We start from the raw sequence: 20359 nt of genomic DNA, 5'->3' as shown, positions 1-20359 counted from the left end.
GTGGTAAAATCATTTTAACTCTGATATTTTATTTAATTTTGCTTTTGCATAGTTGACAACTTTCACTTCCCTGTTATGACTTCTTTATGCATCTTTTTTTGTTCTTTTGTTTTATTCTTTTTCTCACGTTTAGAAGGTAAGCTTTCTCTTGCCCTCTAGTTTCTTTTTCGCTTAAAAAGAGAAAAAGCATGTCTGTGAGGTTTTCTTGTGCTGTGTGCCGTGCCTTATTCTGTGTGTAACACTGTGCTTGAATGTGCGTCAGAATGTGATTTAATATGGGACTCTAGGCAGTGCTGGGGAGACTGACTCTGGCTCATATTGAGTGATTTCTTTGGGGAAAGCTAAAGGAAAGACATTACTATGGGCTATCAGGCTGCCTATATTTGGTGGGTACTTTCATTTCTTTGAGTAGGCTCCTGGGATCTTTTTTGGCCTGGTCTTCATTTGAGGAGCAGGATTCCCCAGGTGGCTGGGTGAATGAGTTACCTGTGGACCCTGCTGGTGGGAAAGGAGACTTCCAGCTGATGCTATCTCTGTATCTGCCTCTCCCACCAGTTTTCCTTGCGGGCTCTGAAATTTTGCTTTTGGAGATGCATCGTTGAGGTTTTAAGCCATAATGAAAAAGGGTAGGCCAGAGAGCTTAGATGAGGCACCTGTCCTTCATAATAATCCTAGCCTTCAAAATCCAAAGGAAAACAGAAGTGAAGTGTGTCTAAAGGTCTTCCTAACTTCATTCCATGGCTCACTGCATGTTCTGCTGTCCAAACTGAATTAGCTGTAGTTCTCCATGACCTCATGTCCCCTAACACAAGCTCTTTGCTTATTCTCTTTCTTTTGCTTCTAGCAACTGAGAAAAAGTAATAAGGAGGAACAGGCATTTTAACCTTAATGTTTCTCTATTTTCAGAACGGAAAAGCTATCCATCATTTAGTGAATACATGTTATTGAGCTTTATTTTGTGCAAGTACCATCAAGAGCTGCTTCTTTCATTAAAAAAATGTAGGCAGTTGAGTTTTTCAGGGCCAGGATTAGGCACTTGGGGATACAAGGGAAATAGACCCGGTACTCACCATGCACAGTCTTGTAGCTGGTCCTAGTTTTATGCTGAGGAAAACCAATTTGTTAGGATGCTACAAAACTAACTTCATCTGAAATGAAAGAAGGTAAATTAAATTAGCTCAACTCAAGTACATGATGACATCAGAATGAACAAGAGATGTTTATTTTTTAATCTACTGACCATCAGAATGAACAAGAGATGCTTATTTTTTAACCTAATGACATCAGAATAAAACAAAGAGGTTTATTTTTAACCTAATTTTGCTTTTGTTATACATTTCTGTGGTTCAAAAATCAAAGTGCTGCAAAAAGATGTACTTGATAAGTCTTCCTCCTAACCTGGTTCCCATCCACTCTACCTTTCCTCACCCTCTAAAAGTCATCATTTCTATTGGTTACAAAAATAGAAAAAAAATTTACCCTGAAAATAGAAATTGGTAATTAGGATTTGGACTCTTTTTCAGTTTTGTAGCATTATGCATCTTTCATTGCTCCACTGTAAGCAGTGAATTAATCAGACCTTCTGTCTGACTGTGACGGCTGGGTTCCCATTCTGTTTAATGCATACAGTGTCTTTCACCTCTTCTCGCACCTACCAATAAATAATTAACTTTGTCTTACCATACTTGTTTCATGCCTCCCCATTGGTGCAGTATTCTTCTGGAAAGTGATGATTCCTCTAGAAAAGTGGGGGAAGAAAGTAAGTGGAAAAAATTCTTGGTAAAAGTGCGTCTTGCCGAATAAGTTAAGATTTTAAAGAGGCAATGCAATAACTGATTATTTTACCTTTTATACCTATATTCAAATTGCACATTTACAAATTTAAAAGTAACTTTGACTTTAAACACTTCACTTATTTTAAAAGTAAAAAGTTTCCTTTTCTTAAATCAACAATCATTTTATAGTGATCATTAAAAATCAAATTAGCATTTTTTCTGAGAATACATTATTTATTAAAAGAATTTGAGTTAAACACAATTCTGATTCTACCCTTTGTAAATTTAGTGCTCTACATTTAATTTTTTTGGTATTTATATTACTTGTATCTTGATGCATGCTGAGAATTAAGAGGAAGTGAGATAAAAAATTAAAAAAAAATTTTCGCTGCTAAGACTTTGACCCTACATAGGCACTCCCGCAGCTTTGCACCTTGAATCATTAAATTCTATTATTCAGAATTAGTTCCTGTGGTGGGTTTCTCCCCACTGTGGTCCTGGGCTGGTGGTGGGTAAAAGCAGTGACTGATTCAGATCCCTTATACAGAAGATACCAAACTTAACAAAGGCAGGAAATGTTGGTTAGAACTTGTGATCGCGTAATACTACCCCTTACTTGCAGACCATTGGGATTTAAGAGTTGATTTGTTAAAAAAATAAAAATAAAAAAATAAAGAGGTCATTTGTGGGCTTTCTATGAGCAAGTGTTCTAGTGTTTTGTTTTTAGCAGCTAATAGAATGAAATATCTCTAAGAGCTTGAGATAAATAGTTAAATCAGGCATTTATGATATTTTATCTCCCTGCTCCCATGAGGAGAAAAATCCCAAAATAAATTGATGTTTCCCTTCTGATCTCAGTTATCTTTGGTTGGTACATCTGATCGTGCAGTCATAGGCAGCATAGATTTTTAGAGCCGGGAAGGTATTCTTAGAGATGAGGAATTGAGACCCAGAGAAGGTAACTTGCATGAAGTCTCAGGACCAGACAGCTTTCTTTTGTTTAAATGTAGTTTGTAAGATTTTGTTCTACTGCCCAACCTATACTTTCCAGAAACATCTTAAACCAGAAACATCTGGTTTAAAACATTGACTTGTGGGTGGAAATGAGGTCAGAAAGGGGATGGAGTGGGAAGGGAGGTGTTAGTGGAGGAAGAAGGGAGAGTATGGTGGGCAGTCATGGAGAGGGGTCCTTATTCCCCATATTTAAAATTTTCAAGAGCTTAGGATTGCAGGACTTCACTTTTTAAACTGAAGTTTCTCTTGACTCTTCATAGAAGGAGGTCATTATTATTCACAGGTGTTCTGAGGCCTAAACTATTTAATTTTAGCAGTGTTTCAGTTCCTAGGAAAGCATGTACAAATGGTTTAGGTTGTCGTTCCATCTTTTGATATGTAGGGAAGAGTGCCAAGGCACTGTATTTTTTCCATTTAAAACATAAATTCATAAGAATTTTATGGTAAGAAGGAGAATAACATGGAGGGGAGTACCCAGATAGATTCAGGCCAGCTGTCCCCGAAGCCACATGACTAGACCTGGTCTCTTTATACTTCACTCTTTCAACACCCACAACCCCCCTGAAAAACAAAGCAAAAACAGATAAGAAATTGGTAGAGACTTTTCTTTTTCCCAAAGTTGAGTTTTTATAGAGAAGAATACTCAAATGAAGGTGCAGTTTTTCTCTCCTCTATTTCATATCTGAATTATACTGTGGATACTTACAGACGTACATGACAAGGTTTATCAAAATGCTTTGTGGTACATAGCATGGCTGACCACAAGGGTTACGATTATTTTCACCCTTTATACATATATCCCCAAATTGACTTCTGTCCTAGTTGTCCAGCGAATTTGTTTATGTCATATTCATTGTTTGTATACTTTTTTTTTTTTTTTTTTTTTTGAGACGGAGTCTCGCTCTGTAGCCCAGGCTAGAGTGCAGTGGCCAGATCTCAGCTCACTGCAAGCTCCGCCTCCCGGGTTCACGCCATTCTCCGGCCTCAGCCTCCCGAGTAGCTGGGACTACAGGCGCCCACCACCTCGCCTGGCTAGTTTTTTGTATTTCTTAGTAGAGACGGGGTTTCACCGTGTTAGCCAGGATGGTCTCGATCTCCTGACCTCGTGATCCACCCGTCTCGGCCTCCCAAAGTGCTGGGATTACAGGCTTGAGCCACCGCGCCTGGCCTCATTGTTTGTATACTTATATGCTTATGACAGAATTCTGTCAATTCTATCATAAAGACTGCCTTTCAAAAGAAATATATGTGAAAGTCTTAGGAGGAAAAAAATTACCTTAAACACATTTGTTTTTACTAGATATGACTAAAATAAAATGATTACTTATAACCTACTGTGTTCCAGAAAGAATTTAAGATGGCTCTTTCAGTTATTGTTTTAAATCTCCAAAATTGTCTAAAATTAATGCTGTTAAAAACTTTGGTAACTTATTGAAAGTCCCAGTTATTAAATGCAGCTTCATTCAAAATTGGCTATTGGTTTCTTTTAGGGGAAAATGAACATCTCTTCATGTTAACTTCTTGATGGTGTCACACCTCCCACTGAGCAGTAAATTACTCACTTCCTGAGAATTACATTCTTTCCTTGCAGTACTGGCCATTAGAGCTTTACTGAGGAGAAAAAAAGAAATGATTTTTGAGGATGCTGAATAGACAAAAACCATTTTTTTCCATTGTGTTTCAAATCATTTTTGGGCATTGGAGAATAAAAGCAGTCATTTTTGTTACTGTAGATTATGAATTTGATTTCTGGAGCTTATTTTCTCTGCAGTATTAACCAAAGTCAAAACTGACAAGGCAGAGATTTGCTGACTATTGTAGGAGATTAGTAGAATCTTTAGCAACTCTCCTTGGTAAAAGAAAAAAAAAATCTTGTTTCATTTGATAAGCAATGAGGTTTGGAGTCAACAAACCTGACATCAAATTAGGTTTGTAGGAGTGAGTTCCCACAAACTTAATTTATAGTATTATTTAAATGACATTTAAATTTGAGATTCAGTGAGGTAAGGAGGGGGAAAGTAGCTAAAACAGAACCTAACATGCAGGGAAGGCATATTACATTCAATGCGTGTCAGTTGAATTTAGTTTCCAAACTAGTAGCCTTTAATGCTAGAGTAGACATAAAAATTTCTGACCTTCATTTCCCTTTGAATTTAGATTTTTGAAATGTAATAAATACCTATTGCTTTTCTCACTGAAAATAAAAGTGTGTTAGGAAAATGGTTTAACAGGTTTTAAGTGAAATATTTTTACACTGACATAATTTTCTCCAGGATGTGCACACACTTCCTAAGTAAGAGTTTGTGATTAAAAGAAAACCTATGCCTAGATAACCTGTGTTAGATCCTGAAGGCTACCCAGTTCTCTGAGGTTAGGAGTTGCCTGGCCTCAGATTCTTTTAAAAAGTTATTGATTCAGGTCTTGCTAATTTGGAATTAAGCTGAAGCTGACCTTTGCATTAATTTTGAAGGCAAGGTTTTCTGTACAAATTAATGTAAGACATGATAGGAGAGATTTGCTGATATTCAAGCCATTTGAGAATCAAAGCACTTAAAAAATACCACATATCTTCTTCTAGTTACAAGTGGATTTTGAAATGAATCTTCTTATGACTGTGCCTTTTATTGACAGCTATTATAGTTACATATAACTTGATAATAAAAATATTTTATTTTCAATTTTTTCGATAATTTAGTTCACTTCTTTTTCATTGCTATAGCTGAGAATTTGCTATTTAGAGCCTCAAATAGCTAAGGATTCAACAGGAGAATAATCTGTGTCTGTTTAGAAGGGGAAGGAGGGATTCCTACAGTTGAGAGATCTATCTTTCGAATAGGTGCTTTGGAACAGTTGTGGACCTTGAGCCTAACTATGGGTGCTGCCAATGCTTATTTGTGATAGTGCTGGGTCTTTTTTGAATTGGAAGTGGGGGTGCTTCTGGTGCCCCCGTGTGGAAAACTAGTGGTGCAACACTTTTAAGAACCCCAGTTGTGCAGGATTGGAAACTGAAGCTAGAACATTGTCTAGAATTTTAGAGGTTAACTTTGTGCTTTGATCGCTTAACTCTGTAAGAGTCAGTTTCCTACAGCAAAAAGGAAGATAGATGGTCTTTGAAAATGCTAAATAGAGACTTAAGAGATGGCTGGTGTTATACTGTTCTCTGTGTTTTTATGTATTTTAAAACATTTACTGAAATACTTATATATATTTAAAGTGATTAGTCTGTTGTTTCAGCTTCTCCTGGTGTATCCTGGGAGATTTTATGCTAGTTTCCTGATAGTCCTCATGAATCCTGGTTGTAAACAATAAGCTGAGACCCATTTATTCTATCCTGCATCTTCTTCCAGGTGAGGGATGGTAAGGGAACTAAGAATGAGGAATAGCAGGGAAGGTCAGAAAACACTTTTAAATTATATTACTTTGAGGGGTTTATTTGTGGAATTAAAATTAAATTGCTAGATTAACATTTTCAATTGTTTCTTCCAACCAGTAATTCCAAGTTTTTCAGGTTAATTGAATATAGTGAAACATCATCCAGCGTGTGCATTTCAAAACAAGATGTAAAAGAACTGTGATTTGTGGCACCACATACTAATGAGGCTTCCCTGAAGTGGGAGGGGCTTTGGCAAGGCTGCAGTAGATGAATGTTGACTAGTGGAAAGGCTGATAATGAGGCATGTGACAACAGGGCTTTTTCCTGCTGAAGACATTAAACATATTCTGGCTTGAGCAATTTTACCAGTTTTCACAGTTTTAGCAATAGGGAACCCAATTCTACTCTGTTTAGCAACAGAGTAGAATTAACTGAAGATTTGCATGCAAGATGCTGCATTTTGACAGAAATGAGAATTGTGGTGTGGTGACAATATTTTTAAGGCCTTTGTAGGACTGACTACCTTAGCTATGTATGTTAATGCTGTAACTTCTTCTCTGTCTTACTTTGTATCATGGTATCTCAACTTTTGCAAAGAAAGTAATTGTGGGATTTCTTTCCAAAAGGACACTGAAGCCATGAAGAGAGCATTGGCCTCCATAGACTCCAAACTGAACCAGGCCAAAGATTGGCTCCATGACCCTAGTGCCTTCCCAGGTAACCCTTTAGTTCTGCTTTTCTGATAGATACAATGATAAGCTAAAAACCAAGCAAATGAAAGAAAGAAAGAAAGAAATTCTCCCATAATCTCATCATCTGAGAGAACTACTGTAACATTATGGGGAATACCCCATTATCTGATAGTTTTGAGTAACTGAAACAAGTAGTAGGCCTTAAAAGGATGAAGGAAATAGATTCGATCACCTCTAATCATGGAGGAGTAAGTCACACTGAGCTGGGCATTCTTTGCAAAATTATTCGTCCTCCCCTTCCCTGAATCCAAAAGGTAATTATTTTCAATAAAGGTTCTTCTCTTCCAGTTCCCATTGAGCAGACTTCCATTTATCTCAATAGACTACTTAATTAAGCAGATCAAATCATGATGCCAATGAGAATTGGGAAGTGAAGTTGACTGTATAAAGATAAGACCCAAATAGGTTATTGCACTAGGCTTTATTGATTTTCTAATACAATATTTATTCTGTTTTAGATTAATATTTGAATGAGTGTGAAAAACCTAAAGAAGGTTGGAGGTCCTAAATACTATTAAATTGTTAGAGTCTGTTTTCATCATCCATATTCTTACCACAAGCTACTTAGTATCTCCAAATAGATATGGGTCCAAGTATCTTTTTTCGCAGTGTCTGTGGTTGAAACCTCCCCCTATGGTTTAAGGGCACTGCTTGGCTGTTAGCTATCAGATATGTTGCCTTCTATTCACTCCTCTTGTTTAAAATCATCCATTCCTTGGTGAATGAAATGACTTGTAAAGTATCCTTTCTAAATAATGAATGTGTCAACAGTGTAGATATTGAATATCTGTTTATTTTAGGGGATGCTGGTGAGCAGGCCATCAGACAGATCTTAGATGAAGCTGGAAAAGTTGGTGAACTCTGTGCAGGCAAAGAACGCAGGGAGATTCTGGGAACTTGCAAAATGCTAGGGCAGATGACTGATCAAGTGGCTGACCTCCGTGCCAGGTAAAGTTCCTCTGTCCTTACAGAGCAGTAGTGGGTAACTCATTCCTAACAGGGTGATTCAGAAAACAAGCCTCTGCCAGTTTTGAGTTATTTATTTGGCTAGTAAATAACAGAGATAATACAGTCTATTAAATTCTTTTGAGATGGAGGTGATCTTTCCCTTTGCTGACTTTATTTATTTATTTATTTATTTATTATTTTTTGAGATAGAGTCTCACTGTCACCCAGACTGGAGTGCGGTGGTGTGCTCTTGGCTCACTGCAACCTCCACCTCCCAGGTTCAAGAGATTCTCCTGCCTTAGCCTCCCAGGTAGCTGGGATTATAGGTGCCTGCCATCACACCCGGATAATTTTGTTTGTTTGTTTGAGACAGTCTCACTCTGTCTTCAGGCTGGAGTGCAGTGGCAGGATCTTGGGTGACTGCAACCTCTGACTCCATGGTTCAAGCAGTTTGCTGCCTCAGCCTCCTGAGTAGCTGGGATTACAGGTGCCCGCCACCATGCCCAGCTAATTTTTGTATTTTTAGTAGAGACGGGGTTTCACCATCTTGGCCAGGCTGGTCTTGAACTCCTGACCTTGTGATCTGCCTGTCTCGGCCTCCCAAAGTGCTGGGATTACAGGAGTGAGCCACCGTGCCCAGCCACGCCTGGCTAATTTTTGTATTTTTAGTAGAGATGGGGTTTTGCCAGGTTGGCCAGGCTGGTCTTGAACTCCTGGCCTCAGGTGATCCATTCGCCTCGGCCTCCCAAAGTGCTGGGATTACAGGTGTGAGCCAGCATGCCTGGCCTGACTTTATTTAAAACATGTTTTAAATTATTTATTTATTTATTTATTTATTTATTTATTTTGAGATAGAGTCTCACTCTGTCACCCAGGCTGGTGTGCAGTGGTACGATCTCGGCTCACTGCAACCCCTGCCTCCCAGGCTCAAGCAATTCTCCTGCCTTAACCTCCCAAGTAGCTGGGATCACAGGCATGTGCTGCCACACCCAGCTAATCTTTTGTAATTTTAGTAGAGACAGGGTTTTACCGTGTTGGCCAGGCTGGTCTGAAATTCTCAGGTGATCCACCTGCTTTGGCTTCCAGAAGTGTTGGGATTACAGGCATGAGCCACCATGACCTGCCAAATTTTTTATTTTTATTTTTTATTTTTTTGATATGAGAGTTTTGCTCTTGTTGCCCAGGCTGGAGTGCAATGGTGTGATCTTGGCTCACTGCAACCTTCGCCTCCTGGGTTCAAGCGATTCTCCTGCCTCAGCCTCCTGAGTAGCTGGGATTTCAGGAATGCACCACCATGCCCGACTAAGTTTGCATTTTTAGTAGAGACGGGGTTTCTCCATGTTGGTCAGGCTGGTCTTGAACTTCTGGCTTTAGGTGATCTGCCCGCCTCGGCCTCCCAAAGTGCTGGGATTATAGGTGTGAGCCACCATGCCCAGCCAAATTTTTAATTTTTAATGACATAGTCTTGCTCTGTCACCCAGGCTGAAGTGCAGTGGTATGATCATAGTTCACTGTAACTTTGAACTCCTGGGCTGAAGCAATATTCCTTCTTCAGCCTCCTGAGTAGATAGAACTATAGGCATATGCCACTATGCTTGGCTAGTTTTTAAATATTTTGTAGAGATAAGGTCTTGCTATGTTTTGTGGTCTCAAACTCCTGGCCTCAAGTGATCCTCCCAAAGTGTTGAGATTAAAGGCGTGAGCCATCACTCCTGGCTTGAGCTTTTAAAATATACAAATGCCTAATAACAAAGTTGAAACTTGTTCCATAATTGAAACTGAAACACAAATCTAGTTTTTAATTTTCTAGCCATAGGCTTATGAAAAATAAGGGGCAGTGGTGAAGTCTGGCTTGGGTAAATACATTTTACGAAGGGTGGGGAGAAAGAAACATAGAGTGAAAACACTGGAATTATTTCACCTCATAAAAACATCATTTAACTCGGTTATCCTCTAAGTTGGTAATTTCTGGGCTTTTTTGAGTTTCCTTTTCATGATTATTTATTTGGTTTCATAATTATTTACCTTCCTTTTACCCTCCTAAAGCCTTGGCCTTTAGAGCTTTTCTCCCCATAAACTAAATACACATAGTTTGCTATTGAGAAAACTCAATATAATATAAATTTGTTTGGAATTCATACAAATGAACTCATCCATAGTGATAATGAAGTTCTAAAAGATCCTCATTTTTATATAATTTTATGGTATGGACATTACAAAAACTTGGAATAGGATGAGACACTCATGAAACATCATGAGATAATTGGGATACACAAGGTCTGCATACAAACACGGCCCAGAAACACTCCTCTACATGCAGTGCACTGTTATACCTGGTCTCCAATATTAGTGCAATAGGCATAAGTGCAGATCTTATTTATTTTTATTTTATTTTATTTTATTTCTTTGAGATGGAGTTTCGCTCTTGTTGCCCAGGCTGGAGTGCAATGGCACGATCTCAGCTCACTGCAACTTCCGCCTCCTGGGTTCAAGCGATTCTGCTGCCTCAGCCTCCTGAGTAGCTGGGATTACAGGCGTGTGCCACCACACCTGCCTAATTTTTGTATTTTAGTAGAGACATGGTTTCACCATGTTGGTCAGGCTGGTCTTGAACTCCGGCTAATTTTTGTATTTTAGTAGAGACGTGGTTTCACCATGTTGGTCAGGCTGGTCTTGAACTCCTGACCTCAAGTGACCCACCTACCTCAGCCTCCCAAAGTGCTGGGATTACGGGTGTGAGCCACTGTGCCTGGCCAAGAATGCACATCTTAAAGGAGTGGTTCTTAACCTTTTTTGGACCAAGATCACTTCTATCATCTGATGAAAACATTCATCCTTAACCTAAAAAGATGTATATAAACATGCCCATACAATGTTATATATAATTTCTAGAGGTTCATGGATTCCCTGTAGCCCTGGAAGCTCCAGGTATTTCAGGATGAGTCTCTATGTTGAAGGGGAAAGAAACAGCTTAAATAAATGTGATCTCATTGAATTCAGTGAATCTTTTCTCCTGCTGAGAAGCAGTCTCCTCTGTCATGAGCATGGCAAGAACTTAGCAAAAAGACAAAAAGAAGTTTTGTTCTCATTCAGAGAAACGCCAGTGCAGTTTGACAGGATTCTTGGCTCTTCTGATTTCTCACTTTTGTGTCTTTTGTCTGCAGCCTTTTCCCAGTGTGGTCGCCAGTTTTCACTTGGAATTCTCAAATACACAGTTGTATGTGTGTAGAGAAAGATGAGTATGAGCAGGAGAATGAGGTAGCTATTGTAGGGGTTCCACCGTTAATCTGTAAAGAGAAAAGGCTAGAACAGTGAAGGGTAACTATGGGCCTGCTTCACAGTGGAGCCTGCAGTATCCTTTCCTGATGAAAGATTAGAAAGTTATCTCCCTGTAGTCCTTTCTTAAGTGTACCCAGCTATTTAATATTTTAGTGGCTGAAATACAGTAAGAATTTCTTTTTGATATTCTGTTAAGTCACACAGGTTTCTAGGTTGCTAGTATATATTTTTACCCCCATAGGACTCAATAAAAGCTTTCTATTTTGAATGAAAAAACTGTGTAGCCCATAAATAGTTTTACTTTTTCACAATTGGAATTTCTGCATTTCCAGCCTCAGAGAAGTTATTACTTTGTAATATACAGCTGGACTCTTACCAAAAAGATCTCTCATCATGAAGTAGTAGATTTGAAGAAAAAAAGCAAATTAAATCCTAAAGACTATGTTTCCTAAAAGTCTTCCCTCTTCTGCCACATAAAAGGAAGGCCTCAACTTCAAGGAAAAGGTGTATATATACCTTTTATATACCGAGCAGTAAATGAATGAATTCATTACCTCAAGTTTTGGTATAGATGAAAAACAGAAGAATTTTAAAAAGAGGCTAGATAGACTGGGCACAGTGGCTCACACCTGTAATCCCAGCACTTTGGGAGGCTGAAGCAGGTGGATCTCTTGAAGTTGGGAGTTCAAGACCAACTTGGCCAGCATTGTGAAACCCTGTCTCTACTAAAAATACAAAAATTAGCCAGGTATGGTGGCACACGCCTGTAATCTCAGCTACTAGGGAGGCTGAGGCAGGAGAATTACTTGAACTACTTGGGAGGCTGAGGTAGGAGAATTACCGTCTTGGCTCATTGCAACCACTGCCTCCCAAGATCGCGCCACTTCATTCCAGCCTGGACAACAGTGAGACTTTGTCTCAAAAAACAAACAAACAAATAAACAAAAACAAACAAACAAAAAAAAACCCACAGAGGCCAGATAGATGAATGACAGATCAATACTATTATGAAGGGAAGCAAAGGTATTTTGGAGTTTATCCTAAAATTAGAAGTTCTGATTAGGATAATCAGCCATGCCATTCTACCAAATGGTAAAGTTACCGCCCCTGTCATTGGGATTACCAGGCTGCTTGGATTAAAATAATCTGGATCGTAAAATGAGGGCAAAACAAAGAAATAGGGAAAGTAAATAGAGAAACAAGTTTCCATGAACTCATATCATTTTTGGTAGGAATAGCGTATCATTTCTGAGAGAGGAAAATAGTGAAATCAGTTCTTTAGGAACTTGGTGGGAAACAGTGGTTTCCTATCAACATGTGCTCAATATTAGCTAGTTTCGGTATTTATATATTTATGGATTGCCTAGGAGTGGAAGGTAGGCATTTAAGATTATCATTAGGCTCATTATAAAAATGATGATAATTCAGTAATATTAGTAGGTTGTATATTTGTATAGCTTTATTGCAAGTGTTTTCAAGTATATTATTTTGATGCTTGAAGCCACTCCATAAGATAAGTGGGGAAAATGTATTACCTACCTTCATTGTATGTTACCTTCATTATATAAGTTAGAAAACAGAAACCCAGGGAGGTTAAACATCATAAACAAGGTTCCACAGGTACCAAGAATCAAGATTTGAACACAGATCTGCTTGTTCCCACTATGGTACACTTTCATTAACACTATGCGTGCTGCCTCCTGAAACATTTTCAATGTATACTTGCCTATAAGAAGACAATTTAATGGACTATTTATTTCAGAAGCACACATTACTATGGTAACAAAGCCCTCCTTAGCAATAAGATCACCAGCACATTTTCCCACTGAAGTTTAGATTTGATTATGTAATCACTACCAAGAGGAGAATCATTATCAAAATTTGCTGGCCTGGTCTTCAAAGTGGTTATGCAGTTCCATGAAGCTAATGTGCATTTTTAAAAGAAAAAGTACGTGATTTGGGCATCTTGCTTTATTTATGTCTGTTTTCTTGTGCTGTCCCAGATTTACTGGGGAAAAGGAAAAAGCCAAGCATGTTCACGAAAACCACATGTACTGTGCTATTGGGAATATTTTGTCATTAAGTATTTGAGGGTGTACAATGACAGCATATGTCTGTTTTGAGCAGAGGACAAGGATCCTCACCGGTGGCCATGCAGAAAGCTCAGCAGGTATCTCAGGGTCTTGATGTGCTCACAGCAAAAGTGGAAAATGCAGCTCGCAAGCTGGAAGCCATGACCAACTCAAAGCAGAGCATTGCAAAGAAGATTGATGCTGCTCAGGTAGTGATGGTGATTTTCAAGAGGGGTGGGAAATAAAAGAGAAAGAGAAATGTTTCATAAATATCCTAAATGATAAATATCCTATCTTTCTTCTCTGTCTCTTATCATTTACTGTGGTTGGATAATGGTTTCTAAGTGATGAGTGACTTCTGGCACTTACCAATGTTAACACCTCCTTTACCACCACAGGTTTAGACAAATATTTATTTGCATTTTGAAATAAAGATCTTAATTTACAGCACTTCAATTAGCTAAAAGTAAGCACTCAGAGTACCAAGGGAATCCTAGTTCCTGATATAGATTGCAGTACATTAAAACTATTCCTTGTCCCAGAATTCACAACTCTTTGGTCATTGTAATGTTTAGGGGTTAAAGTTTTCTGATACTGCTCTACTGTAAAATGATTTTCAAGCATTTCACAAACACACATGTTTGAGGAACTGAGGAACTAATAAGGTGTGGTTAATTCAGAGATGAGATAAAGCTTGGGAAGATATTTTATGCTAATGGGCATGAAAAAATTGATTTTAAAAAGATGAGAGATTGAGTTCATCTTATCTAAGAACCTCTGTACAATAATTAAGACCAGCATTATAAAAATGATTACTGGTGTATTACTTTTGAAATCCTTCTTCTGGCCTGGTTAAGTTTAGTAGAGTGGAGTTTGTGAGTAGATCACAGTGTGCTGCTTCTCTGTTTCTGTGTGTAGAACTGGCTTGCAGATCCAAATGGTGGACCGGAAGGAGAAGAGCAGATTCGAGGGGCTTTGGCTGAAGCTCGGAAAATAGCAGAATTATGTGATGATCCTAAAGAAAGAGATGACATTCTACGTTCCCTTGGAGAAATATCTGCTCTGACTTCTAAATTAGCAGATCTACGAAGACAGTATGTATTTAACCCTTAAATTGCCTTTTCATATCTTTTCTTCTCTCTCTTTCTCTCTCCCTTCCCTCTCCCTGTCTTTCTTTCTTCATACATATTTCAATTCCCCTAGGTTAAATGCACTTACGATGCTCCTCCACTATATTCTCATCGATTCTAGGTCAGATGTTAATTTGTTGTATCACTGATGTAACTGAAGTTTAATGACTTATTGCTGGTCACATAGTTATAAATTGATAAATTTAGGAAGATAAGAACTCCTTTTTTGAGATGCTTTTTAAATTTCTAAGCTAGGGCTTGCTTTGATACATCATGTTTATGACCTATCTGTTTCTCATACATAAGAGGAAAATAATTTTTGTGGCTAGCTATGAAAAGACTCCTATGTGTATGTGGAAGGGAAGAAGCATAAGAAGGTACTTTCCTCCTTCCCCAGCAATGTTATTTTGTAAGTAGTAAGTATAGAAGATACTTAAATTACATTTCCTGGATGATTTTTCTTATAACAACAGCCTCTCCACAGCCTTCTCTCCTAAAGGCTCTCATGGCACCTACTTTGATGATATGGAAAAGGGGTATTTCCTTTTTTTTTATTTTGAGATATGGTCTCACTCTGCTACCCACGCTGGAGTGCAGCGGCATGACTATGCCTCACTGCAGCTTTGAACTCCCAGGCTCAAGCCATCCTTCCACTTCAGCCTCTGGAGCAGCTGGGACTACAGGCACGTGCCACCATGCCTGGCTAATTTTTTAATTTTTTGTAGAGATGAGGTGTCACTATGTTGTCAGGGCTAGTCTCAAACTCAAGGGCTCAAGCAATCCTCCCACTTCAGCTTTCCAAAGTTTTGGGATTACAGGCATGAGCCACTGCACCTAACTGCTTTCTTCTTTCAATAGATATTTTTCACTCTTAAGAATAAAACCCCTGCAGCACATGCTAAAATAACACTAAGGAAGGGTTTAATGTCAAATGTAAAATTTGCTGTCTATACTCTTAGGACCTAATGTAAGTCCATATATATGCTAGGTACTCTTTAATGTTTCTTAATCATGAAGAGGTAATGAATGGTAATGGTGCTAACAGCAGACCTTCATGTGTGGTCATTCATGCCATCATTACTTAATACTGTAGCACACACATAAACATACATCTATGTAACCTCTTGCCAGGAGTAGCCACGATCAGAGTCATGTTAAAGACCCTCTTTGTTCAACTTTATAAAGGAGAATGTTGCAAAAATTTAGAATCATAAAGGAACTCTTAAGAGAGTATCTAAGCTGGGCAAGGTAGCTCAGGCCTCTAATCTCAGCACTTGGGGAGGCTGAGGGTGTGTGGATCACTTGAGGTCAGGAGTTCAAGATCAGTCTGCCAGCCTGGCCAACATGGTGAAACCCCATCTCTACTAAAAAAATACAAAAATTAGCCAGGCCTGGTGGTGGGTACCTGTAATCCCAGCTACTCAGAGGCTGAGGCAAGAGAATAGCTTAGACGCAGGAAGTGGAGGTTGCATTGAACTGAGATTGTGCCTGGGTGACAGAGCGAGACTCTGTCTCAGAAAAAAAAAAGAGAGAGAGAGAGAGAGAGAGAATCTAAATTAGCTCTTCTGGCAGATGGGCTATTATTTTTATTTATGTATTTATTCTATTTATTTATTTATTTTGAGATGGAGTCTCACTCTGCTGCCAGGCTGGAGTGCAGTGGTGCGATCTTGGCTCACTGCATCCTCCGCCTGCTGAGGTCAAGTGAGTCTCCTGCCTCAGCCTCTCGAGTAGCTGGGACCACAGGTGTGCACCACCACGCCCAGCTAAATTTTTGTATTTTTAGTAGAGATGGGGTTTCACCCTGTTGGCCAGGATGATCTTTATCTCTTAACCTCATGATCTACCTGCCTCGGCCTCCCAAAGTCCTGGGATTACAGGTGTGAGCTACCACACCCAGCCTATTATTTTTATTTTTACAGATGAGACAGATAAAGTTAACCAGAAAGTTACCTTTCCATGGCTGAGAGGACCTGAGATGGAAAATGAGTCAGATTCTTTGTATTTTTATAATGGTTAGAATTTGAAGTCTTTGGAATAAGGTTTTGGGGGCAGTTTTTTTCTTTGTGATATAATTGTGGTTGTCTTTTTATTTCTGTGTTGGTACTTGGTTGAGGTTCTTTGGTTGGAAGGACCTGGTCAAGTAAAAAGTAGAGGATTATTGAAAATAGAGGCACCTCATCAAACCCAATAGCTTGAAACCCCATAGCCAGATCTTGTGGCAACGGGAAGCCCCTCCCTCCACCTCTTAGTCACTGTGTGGGATCCTCTATGTCTGTTTCACCCTGTGTGTTGACTTAGTTTATTTATCTGGAGGTTTGTCTCCGGCTGTGAGCTACCATGGCCCAGGCTTAATCACTTTCCAGCTCCAGATCCCATCACTGGTTGACTATGCAGTGTTTTTGAAGTATGGACCCAGGGTTACCTGCCTAAGAATCATCTGAGAAGATTGTTAAAAATGCATACTCCTTGACCCCACCCCAGACATACTTAATCCAAATCTCTTTTGATGGTGGGTTTAACAATCTGTATTTAAAAATAAGATCTCCAGTGACTTTTATCCATACTGGACTTTGAGAACCCCCAGAATCTAATTGAGTGCCTTGCCTGACTGTGGATATCTTGTCCTTGAGGTAGATAACCACCAGTTTAATCAGTTATGGCAAGGACTGGGGATTATGTGATACCAAATGTATAGTAGTTTAAGAATGAAGGCTGGGCGTGGTGGCTCATGCCTGTAATTCTAGCGCTTTGGGAGGCTGAGGTGGGCGGATCACTCAAGGTCAGGAGTTCGAGAGCAGCCCAGTCAACATGGTGAAATCCCATTTCTACTAAAAATTAAAAAAATTGCTGAGTGTGGTGGTGGGCACCTATAATCCTAGCTACTCAGGAGGCTGAGACAAGAGAATAGCTTGAATCCGAGAGGCAGAGGTTGCAGTGAGCTGAGGTCGTGCCATTGCACTCCAGCCTGGGTGACATAGCGAGACTCCATCTCAAAACAAAACAAAACAAAACAGACGGAGACTCTGAAGTCACAGTGCTGGGTTTGAATCCTGACTCTATCAAAGTAAGTAATGGGACATTGGGCAAGTTATCCAACCTCGTACGTTCGTTTCTTTAGTAATGAGGATAATACTGTTATTTACATCATAGGGTTGTTGTAAGGATTAAATAATATAAGACAACTGCTTTTGAACGGGTGTGGTAGGTCACGCCTGTAATCCCAGCACAGGACTTTGGGAGGCCCAGGTGGTAGGATCACTTAAGCCCAGGAGTTCAAGACCAGCTTGGGAAACATCGGGAGAATGTTTCCTTTCTCTAAGAAATGTTTTTTTTTTTAAAATTAGCCAGGTGTGGTGGTGTATGCCTGTAGTCCCAGCTACATGGAAGGCTGAGGTAGGAGGATTGCTGCAGTGAGCCCTGGGAGGTCAAGCCTGCTGTGAGCCATGATCTCACCACTGCATTCCAGCCGGGGTGATGGAGCGAAACCCCTCTCAAAACAAAAAACAAACAACAACAAAAAATTACTTGCAATGGTACTTGGCAGAATTAGGACTCAAAAGATAGATAGTACTACTACTAGTTCGACTATAACTACTTCAGCTGCTCCTACAACAAGCATGGCTGCCTGGGCCCACCCAGTTCCAGAGGAACTAGTGCTTTCAGAGGTGGCAGGCAGAGGGTGCAGCTAACCTAGTGATGATTGATTGAGCTCAGCTAACCAAATGATTGATTTGAGCTTCACTGATGCAAACTCATATTTAATGTCTTAACTAGGACAAAATCATCTAAATGTAAATTAATTTTTAATGTAAGGGCCAAATAAGTAAACCACTCCTTTCAAACCAAATTAATAGTAATCATGAGCAATTTGTCATCTTATTAGCATTTGTCATTAACAGCTAAGTGATCTCAATGTAAATAGTGTTTATGTGTGACAGGATGGCTGTCTTTTTCTCTGCAGGGGGAAAGGAGATTCCCCAGAGGCTCGAGCCTTGGCCAAACAGGTGGCCACGGCCCTACAGAACCTGCAGACCAAAACCAACCGGGCTGTGGCCAACAGCAGACCCGCTAAAGCAGCTGTACACCTTGAGGGCAAGATTGAGCAAGCACAGCGGTGGATTGATAATCCCACAGTGGATGACCGTGGAGTCGGTAAGGGCAGCAGTGCACTAAACCCCATTAGATTGGTCTCAGTGCAAATAAGCAAGTTGTTGATAGGGGTCCTGTAACATCTGTAATTAGGTAAGGGTTCTTTAGCTGCTGATAAGTAACTGTGATTACATTTCCAAATGCAGCCAGTAAAATTCCTGTGATGTAATCAAGAAGTGGGCCAGGCATGGCGGCTCATGTTTGTAATCCCAGTGCTTTGGGAGGCTAAGGTGGGAAGATCACTTGCGCCCAGGAGTTTGAGACCAGTCGAGCAACATAGCAAGACCCTCTCTCCTCAAAAATAAAAAGATAAAGAATTAGCTGGGCATAGTGATGCTCACCTGTAGTCACACCTTCCCAGCTACTTGGGAGGCTGAGGCGGGAGGATCACTTGAGACCAGGAGTTACAGGCTGTAGTGAGCTATGATCATACTACTGCATTCTAACCTCAGTGACAGAGAGAGACCATGTCTCTTTAAAAAAAAAAAAGACAAAATTCTAAGTTAGTTATACCCAGTGTTGTGAGGAGTTGGAGCATTGGGCACATGTATAATTAACTGGAGAAATAAATTAGTACAAACTTTCTAAATTTGGTATTAGATGTCAAGAGCTTTAAACAAAGTTCATACCTATTGACTCAGGAAATTAAGGGATTTTTTTTCTAACAAATAATTAGAGATCTTTCTAAAAAGTTGCATACAGGAATATATGTTTAATAATAAACATATTAAGTTGTATACAGCATAAATGTTTAATAACAACTGACTTGTGAAATAATTATGGTTAATATGATAAAATATTACATAGATTTTAGATCATGATTTTAAAATATAGTGAAATAAAAATAAAGTGTTAAAAAGAACTGGCTGGGTGTGGTGGCTCATGCCTGTAACCCCAGCATTTTGGGAGGCCGAGGCGGGTGGATCGCCTGAGCTCAGGGGTTCGAGACCAGCCTGGGTAATATAGTGAGACCTTGTCTCTCTAAAAAAACCAATTAGCCAGGTATGGTGGTGCACACTTGTAGTCCCAGCTACTTGAGAGGCTGTGGTGGGAGGGATTGCTTGAGCCAGGAGGTCAGGGCTGCAGTGAGCTGTTGTTATGCCACTGCACTCCAGCCTGGGTGATAGAGCAAGACACCACACTGCACCACACTGCAGAATGGCACTGTAATTGTCTCCTCTGGGTCTTGTAAGTTTCATTGTTTTTCTCTTGGTCCAGGTCAGGCTGCCATCCGGGGGCTTGTGGCCGAAGGGCATCGTCTGGCTAATGTAATGATGGGGCCTTATCGGCAAGATCTTCTCGCCAAGTGTGACCGAGTGGACCAGCTGACAGCCCAGCTGGCTGACCTGGCTGCCAGAGGGGAAGGGGAGAGTCCTCAGGCGCGAGCACTTGCATCTCAGCTCCAGGACTCCTTAAAGGTAGAAGTCAGGAGCACATATCATTTTACTTTTTATGCTTCCTATTATTGAAAGACGAGGGAAGGAAGAGAGAGGTTTGAAACATACATAATTTCTGGCATCTAGGAAAAATGAAAAGAGTGTGACCAAAGATACAAGGAAATTTAGAGCTTATTAGGAAAAAGGTTGCTGGTATATAGTAGCAACTAAATTTGTTTTCCAAATTCCACTCAGTCAAGAACCCTGTTGTGATTTTTGCTCTATCCACATATCATCTGTACTTTTATTTAGCCAATATTTTTCTTAAAATGGACTTCTTTTTAAAACTTAAATTTATTTAAGAGAAAACTCTGTGGCCTGGGCATGGTGGTGCATGCCTGTAATCCCAGCTACTTGGGAGGCTGAGGTGGGAGAATCACTTGAACCTGGGAGGCAGAGGTTGAAGATCACGTCATTGCACTCCAGCC

The 20359-nt window shown here is 39.8% G+C and overlaps 3 protein-coding genes across 5 annotated transcripts in view; 2 read left to right on the top strand and 1 right to left on the bottom strand.

Annotated features, from left to right (window-relative positions):
• The window catches only part of CAMK2G (calcium/calmodulin dependent protein kinase II gamma), a 1229125-nt gene that overhangs the window by 268257 nt on the left and 940509 nt on the right, over positions 1 to 20359 (bottom strand). The window lies entirely within an intron of this gene.
• ADK (adenosine kinase) overlaps positions 1 to 20359 on the top strand; it is a 711694-nt gene that overhangs the window by 77130 nt on the left and 614205 nt on the right. The window lies entirely within an intron of this gene.
• The window catches only part of VCL (vinculin), a 125862-nt gene that overhangs the window by 81784 nt on the left and 23719 nt on the right, over positions 1 to 20359 (top strand). For all 3 annotated transcript variants that reach the window (XR_007728684.1, XM_050803406.1, XM_050803405.1), the window contains exons 7-12: positions 6789 to 6879; positions 7715 to 7862; positions 13269 to 13422; positions 14132 to 14307; positions 18308 to 18498; positions 19714 to 19913. Coding sequence is in view for 2 of the 3 variants with exons in the window: in XM_050803406.1 (XP_050659363.1) it covers positions 6789 to 6879; positions 7715 to 7862; positions 13269 to 13422; positions 14132 to 14307; positions 18308 to 18498; positions 19714 to 19913 (960 nt within the window). In the remaining variant the exon portion in view is untranslated. The remainder of the gene's footprint in view (positions 1 to 6788; positions 6880 to 7714; positions 7863 to 13268; positions 13423 to 14131; positions 14308 to 18307; positions 18499 to 19713; positions 19914 to 20359) is intronic.

The sequence above is a fragment of the Macaca thibetana genome, chromosome 9 (assembly GCF_024542745.1).
Source record: "Macaca thibetana thibetana isolate TM-01 chromosome 9, ASM2454274v1, whole genome shotgun sequence".
Lineage (NCBI taxonomy): Eukaryota > Metazoa > Chordata > Mammalia > Primates > Cercopithecidae > Macaca > Macaca thibetana.
The sequence above is the reverse complement of the archived record's forward strand: the minus strand, read 5'-3'. Positions and strand labels throughout refer to the sequence as shown.